Below are 11,022 nucleotides of genomic sequence, written 5' to 3'. Positions count from 1 at the left end.
ACAAAGCAACATTCTAGCAGCCATCCGGTACACCACAGCAACCCCATAGCAATACCCTAGCAACCACCTGGAACACCACAGCAACCACAAAGCAACATTCTAGCAGCCATCCGGAACACCACAGCAACCCCATAGCAATACCATAGCAACCACCTGGAACACCACAGCAACCACAAAGCAACATTCTAGCAGCCATCCGGAACACCACACCAACCACGTAGCAACACCCAAGCAATCATCCCGAAGACCACAGAAACCACACAGAAACACCCAAGAAACCACCCAGAACACCACAGCAACCACAAAGCTTTGTGATAAATTACCTTGGCAGTCAATGACAAAAAAACAAACAAAAACAAATTTACACTGCTGTGTGTAAGGTTGTCAAATGCACTGATACTACGGTACTAGTAGGTACAACAACAACAACAACAACAACAACAACAACAAAAAAAAGTTGGATTGGGTATCGTTTGAATTTTAGTAATTCCGATTCTGCTTCTTCTCGATTCCAATAAGGTAGAGCTGCATGATTAATCGTAAAAAGATCGCGATCTAGATTCAAACACCCACGCAATCTTATTTTATTACTGGCAACGATTCACCCGTGTCTATTAAACCTTTGACAAATCATATCAGAATATTCAAATCTGTTTTCGTGCTGCTGCGTTGATCCAGAGAGAGCAGTTTTGAACCACACAGTAGTTATTTCTGTGCTACAAATAATCAAATTATCACAGAAGTACTGAGTTAAAAGTTTAAAGTTAGAATATAAACACTGATGTCTACGATAGCGATAGACAATAGCGATAAAATAGAGCAATAACTTGGTGCTTCAAATAACAGTTGTATCAATTACATCTTATGCCACTAAGTGGCGACAAGTGACTGTTAAAAAATGTATGTAATTGAATCATTCATTCAAAATATTCATTCAAAAACACTGATTCATCCAGTAATGAAACAAGTATTTATTAATGAGTCATTCAATTCTGGGAGAATTGTGATCTCTATTTGAAATCAAAAAATCGTGATTCTCATTTTATCCAGAATCGTGCAGCTCTACAATAAGGCAAAAAAGTCAAACATTTAGATATCAGCAGCCTTAAGAACACTTACATGAGGAACTTTTGCCTATGGTTTTAACAAAAATACCACAGCAAAAACAACTAGCCTAACTAATATAAATTTCAAATATTATTAAAGACAAGTAAACATTCAGTAATAAAAAAGAACACATAAATTAACAAAAGCATTAAAGCACAAATGAAAAGGCCTAAACTGAACAAAGTTCAGGTACAGAAATTGAAATCAAATGTAAAAAAAAAAAAAAAAAAAAAAAAAAAAAAAAAAAAAACATTGCATAGTTTTCTTAATCCTTATTAAAGTTACAATAGTTGTTCATTCAAGATCAGAGAGTGATTTTTTTTCTTTTCTTCTTTGATTAACAAATGACAGACTGCAACGGGTTTATTAGGCTGCTGTCACTTTAAGTCTGAATGCACGGATCCAATATACTGTTACACATGCATTTCTTCCCTCAATTGTTCACGTTCACTTAAGACAAATCCGATGTTTATGTAGAAATGTTGACATAATTTTGTGTGTATGTGTCCGTTCAAGTGCAAGAAGATGCAAAAGAGAACTCAATTCAGTATCCGCGCACTATATGAGAGACGGCCTTCTGTGCGAAAACAGGGCGCTAGTGTCGAATTGCGTTCTCTTTCGCGTCTTCTTTCGCTTGAGTTGTTAAAATCACATTAAAATGCGAACACAGGAATTGTTAAACGAAATCGAAATGCACGTGTCTTATCGAATCCCTGATTCGTGGAAATTTGGAACTGGTTCTCGAAAACGCTTTCATTAACTTTTTTCTTTTGCTATTGGAGCAAATGGAAACACAAAAATTACATGCTGTCATCGGCCATTCATCGCTATATAAGTTTACCCAACTATGATGACTTCCGGTTCTGAGAACCCCAGAAATGTGAAAAGGGTCAACTGGAAGCTTAAGTTTTTAAACTTTATAAGAAAGAAAAAATGCTTTTCTAAATGTTCCTACGACCAAAACAATGACATCAACACAGGAGCTCAAAAGATCAGTGTGTTATCTCAGCACAAGACGGCTGCTCAGAGAAGTGGAGTTTGGTTTTGTCCATTATCTCCAGTGAGCACAGAGTTCAAGAGTTCAGATGGAGAGAGGAAGACGACGGTCATCAGAATCTGACGAATAGCTTCTTATGGTCACCAAACAAAGCTGAAGCAGTAATCCTTAACCATAATCCACTGGGCCTGACTTATTAACACAAACAAGCCGAAAAGGACCATCAATTGGATTAAGAGAAAGAGTGTCACACATGTTTCATTTAGAATTAAGTGTTTTCTACTTTTTTAAAAGAAGAATCTTTCTCAGTCCTGACTGTGAGAACAAGTTCCACTGTTTGCAGCAAAATATCCTTCCCTTTCAAAAAATTTCCTAGCTCTGTGAAGGATTTGTCCCGAAACAATTATCAAATCTATCGACCAAAAGTCGATAAGTAACTTCAGAGGTTTGATAAGTCAAACTGATCCCAAAGATCCCAAATACCAAAGAACACAGTAAATCTTTGAGGCTAAGATTAAACGGAGCAGTCAGCTGTAACTCCTAATCCATGATTTGGGATCCCGCAAGTTAATCTCCACCTAATTCCCACTTCTGCTGAAATTTCTGAGGTTTAAGACCAAAGTTTGGTCAGTGTACTTAAGAATTCATCAGCAGCAATAAGACATGTCAACATAAAGTCTTTAAAGTGGTCAGTTTTCGCTGTTGATGTATTAATCTGTTATTTTAAGACACTAGAGCCTTGTAATCAACAACAACAAAATAATCCCTAAAGAAATGGTGTCATATCTTGAAAACTGTGACGTCACGTAGGGCTGGGCGATATATCGCATGTGATTGTCACGCGCATTTCGTCAGTAAAGCCGGTTCCCTGATTGCCGCTAAATCGCCATCACCTGCTTTCAAATGGAGCGGCATTTAATAGACAGAACCGTAGATCACCTACAAGCGACGCAATATCGCGTTCATTATCGCAGATGAATCGCCTTCGATAATGAACGCGATATTGCGTCGCTTGTCAGTGATCTACGGCTCTGTCTATTAAATGCCGCTCCATTTGAAAGCAGGTGATGCCGATTTAGCGGTAATCAGGGAACCGGCTTTACTGACGAAATGCGTGTGACAATCGCATGCGATATATCGCCCAGCTCTAACGTCACGCACATGTGTAATACGTGTTCAGTCTATAGGTGCGTAGTGTTTCTTTACAAAGTGACATCGCCAACTACGGGCCAGCCATGAATAATACAGCGTTTTAGTTATGTGTGAACAAGGATCATTTTGACAAATGCTGTTGTCTGTACGCAAAAAAAGCAAAGGAAAAACTTTTCCATATTTAGTAAATCATGGTCATGTAAACATTCCCTAGGGCTGCACAATTAATCGAATTTCTAATCGCGGTTACGATTACGGATGCCACCATTTTGTGATCGTTCGAATCACGACTACTTCAGAGTGTAAAAGGTCTAAGCGAGCACAAAAGGAACTACCAGTGATGTAAGTGTGTACACACTGATCTGGTCAAACATGCGAAACACCAGTACCCATCATTTTTAAAAAGCAGTGTCCACAGCCTATATATTTACTCCATGAACTAACTCTACAAACATGGAAAACAGTGATAGATGGACCTCTCAACCTGACGCTAAGAAGAAAATCCAGAGCGACTTTGAGCGGACCAAGCAAAACATGATTATATTTCTGCTCAGCTAGCATCACTGGGCGTCAACCACACGGCAAAAGCTAATACTTTTTCATATACTGTCTACTTTCTTTGTAATAACGTATTAGACAGGACTGTTAAACAGATCGTAAACTAATGAAGACAGAGAATGTGAGCACTGTGTGCTCAGGCTCTGGCTGAAAATTCCACCACGCCGTCAAAACAAAAGTCACAACAACAAGCGCAGTTTACATCACTTCAGAGTTCCTACTGGCGGTGCGAATGAAACCAGGAAAATGGCCATAGGGGAGCATTATCTCTCGGGGAACCACCCTGGTGGCTAGTCCCTATAACCAAGTTTCTAAAACAACATGGTGCGAAAGTCCCTTTTATTATTACATATGCATATGTTTAACCAAACAAATCGACAATTGACTTTTGAGGCTTAATGCTATAGAAAAGCAATAAAAAAAATTCAGGAAGTGTTTTCGGCTTATTTTTTATTTTCACATAAAAATATGGCATGCAGTTGCTTCAAACAATGGTATAAAGCTATTCAAAACATCATTCAATGTAACTGTGATAATCGCAATTAATAAATCGCAATTACAATTTCAAGGGAATAATCGACAATTATGATTTTTGTCATAGTCGTGCAGCCCTAACGTACCCTCAGATTCCTTTAGGGTTTCTGGACAAGGGCCTGAAGACGTTGTAGTTTTAATTGTCACTTCATGAAACTATAAGGCAGAGACCTACACTATATCAATACCAACTGAAAACACCATCACTAACATGCTTCAAAATAAAATATGAAATACCGGAATCAGGAATCGATTCAGGACACTGCTCGGGCTCAAATTTCAATCGGTTCAAGTGTCAGAACGTCTCGTTCACTTCCTCGCAGACATCTCAAGTTTGCTGAACACTGAAATGTTCTCCTAAATTCTACTCTCTGAATTAACAAAAAGGCCTCAATTACAGAAACCTCCAAATCCATCCATTTGTGTGGTTTTCATTTAGCGTCCTCGTGTTTGTGTGTTCACATATGCCTGTATGCACGGGGGAAAAGGCAATTAGGCTTGAGTGCAAACAAAATAATGACTGGGGACTCATTAACACAAGCTGCCCACTGTGTGCACAGGAACAATTCATGGAAACGACACAATTAAGCCTCTACAGGGAGGGAACCAGGCAACTGGTGTGCAAACAAGCATCTCCGACCCTACCTGAACCAGAATACATTCAGAAATCATTTTGAGCTTTCATTTTGACATGCTACCTGGAAACCTGACGTCTGAATCATGAGATAAAAACCAAACCGTGAATAAAAACCGCCAACGATCAAGAAAACAAAACATTAAGGAGCCACTGCAATCTTTTCATCTATTTAACATGGAAAAATACACAAAGACATGACTCTGGGGTGAACTTTCATCCAAATTAAGGTGAATAATCTTGTATGGATTGATATTTTCCACTGGAATTAACAACACGTAATTGATAAACATTAGTTAATGGATACTAATTTTTGCAGGAGGAAGGATACAGACTAGACAATGAGAAACTGAGCACATTTTTAAAACTCACACTGGCTCAATAGTCAAAAAAAAAAAAAAAAAAAAAAAAAAAAAATTGCATTAGGTGGACTTACTAGCTCTATATCATACTACAAACAAAAGAGCATTAAAATTGTACATCATTATTGTCTCTTGTGAATAAAAATCTAAATCTGAAAGTACTATGTTATTACCAAATGATAACAGAACTTTACCATAGTACTAAGTGGACATAACAAAAAAAAAACAAAACAAACAAAAAAACATGATATTGCCATTTTAGACGCCAAAAACCACTTGTGCAACATGGTATTACCATGGTATAATCAGGGCTCATGTCCACAAAACATTATAGTACCATGTACAAACAAATAAAATGGTAATTACACGGTACTTTCTCTGTTACATCAATATGAAAGCAATACAATGTCCATAACAGCTGCTGTGTGACAATCAGCATGAATGAAGGAGAATGAGACACTTACCGAGTGCCTGGCTTGTGGAAACATCATATCAGCCTGTTTTTGTGCTTTATTCTTTCTCTGTAGATGATATGAAAAGCCTTTGGATGGACGTCTTCTTTGTTCGGTCTCGTTTTGGTCTAAACTGATCAGTTTGAAGGTAGAAAGGTCTTTAGTCTGGTCTCCTGAACAGATTTCCTGGCTATGATCTCCAGTTTTCCTGGATTTTGTTGTTCAGCTTTGCAAAACCTACATCAACTTCAGATAGCTCTGCCTTTAGAATAACAAAAACAACAGGTTATCTTTACTACAGTGTGTGACATTGCGGTTTCACAAACGAAAAATGAATCTTCTGTTGGAATAGGCCAATTTCAGCGATTAATCCACTGCCAGGCTGATCATACTTGCCCAATTTCCAGCTACAAGCTACCTGGCTAAAGCTAATAGATGCGTTTATATTGGAGAAAATTAGCAGAATGCGTTTGAAAAGAAGGAAAAAACGTCTAAAACTGGTCGTCTGTACGCTAGTCTTGCGTGTATCTCTCTATGAGCGGTGAAAGAGCTGCCTGTGCTCGGAAAATCATGCCTCGTAGTTCCGCCGCTTCAGGACTCGTATGTACAGACTCATGTGATGCAAGACGCCAAATTACAGATTCTACTACGGGGAAGGCTTTACTCATGAATATTAATTACACCGTGCTCACGTTGCCTGGTAACCTTCCGGGAGCGTATGTTTACGTCATCTAATTAATATTCAGTGAGTGGTCTGGCTTGTTCCAGGGTATTCGATACTAAATTCAAATGTATTATTTAACCTTCCACAATTGCGAAAAGTTCAATAAAGTAGCTTTATTGTGTTTTATTGTGCACTCTTTTGGCAACACAAATTTACACGGTGACAAAAATACACAGTGACACCTACCTAATATCTCAAAATAAATTTGTGGTGTTTTACAGTAACAATTTAATTATTCATATTTTATTAATATTTATTTCAGGAATGTGATTCCTTATTTTTTTTTTTTAAATCTATTTGTATTCATTATTTGACTTCTGAAGCATTTTTTTCTATATCTAGAGCACATTTTATAACGAGACCCGTTTGGTACTGTTTACAAAAGTAGGGTTTGTTTTGAATATTGATATTGTTAAATAATAAAATAAAAAATAAAACAGTAGCGTTTGCTCTGCAGCCAATCAGACAGGTCTGCCGGGCGAACGCCATGTTGCGTCATTAATATTCATAAGACAAGCCTTTATCATAGTAGGATTTGTACCTTAGTGCGTTCGCATGCGGGATTTAAGGTGGCGCTCAGTAGGCCCATTTTAAGATGTCAAATGGATGAAATAACAGTAACACCGGAAGTGTGTCTGTCGGTGGAAGGTGTTGGAATTGTGCTGCTTTTGTTCCCGGTCAGTGCACAGCGACTCCAACCTGCAACACAGGCAACTGCACCCATGGGACCATTTCCACTGTAGTGAACATGTTATTTATTAATATCTCGAAGACCAGAAATATTCCTTGAGTATTAAAGACGGCATCTTGTGATTTATAATATAATATAATATAATATAATATAATAATGCAAAGAACAATATTATGATGAAATAAAAAAAAAAAAAAAAAAAAAAAAAAAAAAAAAAAAAGCATTTTGCCTGGGTCTCATCATTTATATTTTTGCCATTGGGTTTATTAGCTACAAAAACTGCTTAATGCATATTAAACAACTTTTAAAAACAAACCAATTGATCAAGCACATTATAAATAATGAATTACATCACTGATTAAAACAGTCGTAAATGCATGTAATTCCCCCTACAATGTGTGTTTTTAAGTTTTAGATACTTTAGCTGGTAGGGAATTTTCCTCTATGCAATCTCTGTGTGCCCCCTTCTGGACAAAAGACCCAACCATATTTGGCAAAATAAAGGAAATAATAGACTTCTGTGTTGAATTTATAATGCAGATAAAACAGAAAAATATTTACTTCCACTTCACACATTTTGAAAAGCAGCAATCTGAAGATTTTTAACATGTCACGATTTCAGGCACTGCAAAGAAAACAAGTTACAAGACAATCAGCAAGTATAGGAACAAATTTATTTAAATTTAAAACAGATACTTTATAATTTTTCTTTTTTTAGAAGGCGGTTATGAAAATCATTTCCATGTTTGAATGAGGTTCAGGCAACAGTGGTTGAAATGAAACAAATACAAATAAAAACAACAACAACAACAAAATATGGCGAGAATGTCGTAAAATAAATTTCCACTATGTTTCCTCGTCTTGAGGATTTCGATGTTTGTCTGAGCCCAAAACTCCCACCTGGACAAAGAGCACATGCTTTAATAATTACAATTCCTTTAAAAAAAAAAAAAAAAACAGAAAAAAAGAAAAAAAAAAAAAAACAGCAGTTTATCTTCTAACTTAAATACAAAGTAAATCCGTTTACTCTCTTATTTAGTGTTTTACTCATTTTAAAAGGGGACCATGTCTAATTTCACAGTCCGCATGTATTGGACAACAATTGGCACTTGTTATGAGTCAGTCTCAGAGAAGGGGATTGGCACGCACAATATTATACAACATTTACATTTGGTATAATTACAAAATAAAAGGGCAAAAAGAAGCAGAGAAAAAATGAGAGAGAAAACCCAAATAAAATGTACATGATCGTCCTGTTAACAGAAAGAGAAAATATTAAAGTGGTCCTGGACATAACAGCTTTCAGGTAATGTATTCCAATAAAAGAGCAGGGGACGAAATCGAATTTTTATGACTCTTTCACTGGGTCAGAACTTCAACCATGTGACCGTCCACCACACAGATGCATCTAACCGTACCAGTAAACATACTTGGAATATGGAAATAACTGCGATGGGGCAGCAAATCTGACTCGATGTCAACAAAAGAAGCATCCAACAAGATTCATATGTTCATTCCATCACAATGAATCACTGAATCAAATAATAACCATCATGGATTCATCTTTAGGTGCCTACACACTAGAGAAAGCTCTAAGAGGAATGCATAAGATTCATTTTTGAGTCTCTGAAATGGAGCGAATACTGAGAATTTGGTTCGAACAATAGCAACCTCTACAGCCAAATATCCTTTTCAGCAATAATAACATCTGGTTTAATGGCACAGATATTTGAAGGAAACTCTAGCACCCTCTTGAGTACTGAGTGTTGCTAGAGCAATGCGGTATCAACAAGACGACATGTTTGCAGTGCGTTGGTCAAACATCTACGTTTATGCATTTGTGTACAGTATTGGTGACCAGATGCCTTTGAGAACAGCCAAAGCCTTCAGAACAGATATGTCTATTCACCTGTCCACTTTGGAACCGAAATAAAAAGCAGCAGGCGGACAATTCTCTTGCCAACAGCGGGACGGATGCTATTTTTCATTTACCACTCGCTGGACAATTAGGAAGTTGGCCAAAGAAAGACCTGAGGAAGGTTTTGATTTACTGCTGTGTTCAGTGTACGAAACAAACAAAATACATGCAGGTCATTGGCAGGATCCAATAAACAAAAAGTTTTGCCTCCAAACCTCATCGACTGTGCCCTACTGACAAAAGAAGTGTGCTTGTCACATGACTACCAATCCTAAAATGCCCAAAAAACACCACACGGTTCACAGAGGTAGAGGTTCTTGAGGGAACGTCAAAAAAACGAGACTTCAGGAACTGGCACATTTATAGATATGTGTAGCTCGAACGGTCGCCCTGCGGCTCAAAGCGTTTCTAGGCATTTGCTTTGTGGCACAAAAAAACAAAAAAGTGCATCCGGAACAATCAAAGCTATGCCGAATAACATCCCCTTCTTACAATCGAAGGCTTTCGAACCGCAGATACAACAAAGCAACACATTCTCATAGTGAGCAGAGCCATAATTTCGACAGCCGCAGTAAACTGACGCTGCGTCTACACCAGATGCAAGCGGTGTGACAAAAGCAAATAGAACCCATTATAAAAAGTGATGCTGTCTACACTGGGGCTGTCCACACTAGTGCGTTTTCGTTTTAACACGGCGTTTTGAAATGAAAACGATCCTCGTCCGTACCGGGGTTTGTGAAAAGATCTCCGTAAACGCTACAAGACCGAAAATGCATGTCACATGACTAATCATGCACACTGGGCATGCGCATACAATTATTCTAATGGCCGCCATCTCCATGTTATTGTTTACACGGTTGTTGAGGCTGATCATATTGACATCTTACGGTAGCATAATGGTCATATGATAGGGGCTTGACGAATCAGGAAAGGATACACAATGATCCAGAAGACCCAATCAGGGAGCATGCCATGCCTAGTGTTGCCAATTCCGCAGTTTTCCCATGGAAACGGGCTACTTTAACACCGTTGCCGCGGGTTGTTTTTCATGTCCGCGTGTTGAAGCGACCTCAAATATCATGATATTTAGCCCTGTGGAATGCAAATGTTACCAGAGGAACCCCGCCAAAAACGTGGAATTTACCCCTGGAACATGATTTTTACCGGGGACACCCCTGAAATGCGACTGGGCTAGTTTTGAGAAGCAATTGGGTGGGTTTTGTTGTGAAAACCTGGCAACCCTGGCCACGCCTTTGTTCCTGGAGGGCCACAGCTCTGCACAGTTTAGCTCCAACCAGCTCCAACTCACACCTGTTTGAAAGTTTCTAGTAATCCTGAAGACTTTGATTAGCTGGATCAGGTGTGTTTGATTAGGGTTGGAGCAAAACTGTGCAGAGCTGTGGCCCTCCAGGAATTGAGTTGGAGACCACTGGTCTAAGTTTTTAAAATAAAATGGAGTCCAAAATTCTCCGTTTTTGAGGGTTAAAAACTCAGGAGTAGTGTAGATGCCAGGCGTAAACGTAGCAAAAGTTATGCCGTTTATAATGAAAACGCATTAGTTTAACAGGGTGCAGCTGGATGCAGCGTGGCGCGACATGATAAATTCATGCATTGGATTTGCAACGGTCGCTTTGTCTCCTCTAGTGTAGACAGCCTCAATCTGTCACGGCGCAAGATCCATTAGAACACTTCAGAGTAAGACGAGTGTCAATATGATGGTATTTTAGATGATTAAGTGCTCAATGGCCACGATTTGCTTCAGTGTCTTCAAATCTAACTCACTACAAACAGTTAAGAAAACACTGCAAGATTTACAAAATGGTGTGACGTTTCCAAACCCCACTTAAACACTGAATTACACGGGTTCCGTTTACAAATATCACATCAGGTTTT

At 38.3% G+C, this 11,022-nt stretch overlaps 1 protein-coding gene across 2 annotated transcripts in view; it reads right to left on the bottom strand.

Annotated features, from left to right (window-relative positions):
• Nucleotides 1–6,448, bottom strand: part of chico — a 25,838-nt gene extending 19,390 nt beyond the window's left edge. For both annotated transcript variants that reach the window (XM_048163034.1, XM_048163035.1), the window contains exon 1: nt 5,809–6,448. In XM_048163034.1, the coding sequence (XP_048018991.1) occupies nt 5,809–5,835 (27 nt within the window). In that variant the 5' untranslated portion in view covers nt 5,836–6,448. The remainder of the gene's footprint in view (nt 1–5,808) is intronic.
• Nucleotides 6,449–11,022: the final 4,574 nt, after the last annotated feature.

This window comes from Megalobrama amblycephala, linkage group LG17, assembly GCF_018812025.1.
Source record: "Megalobrama amblycephala isolate DHTTF-2021 linkage group LG17, ASM1881202v1, whole genome shotgun sequence".
Lineage (NCBI taxonomy): Eukaryota > Metazoa > Chordata > Actinopteri > Cypriniformes > Xenocyprididae > Megalobrama > Megalobrama amblycephala.
The sequence above is the reverse complement of the archived record's forward strand: the minus strand, read 5'-3'. Positions and strand labels throughout refer to the sequence as shown.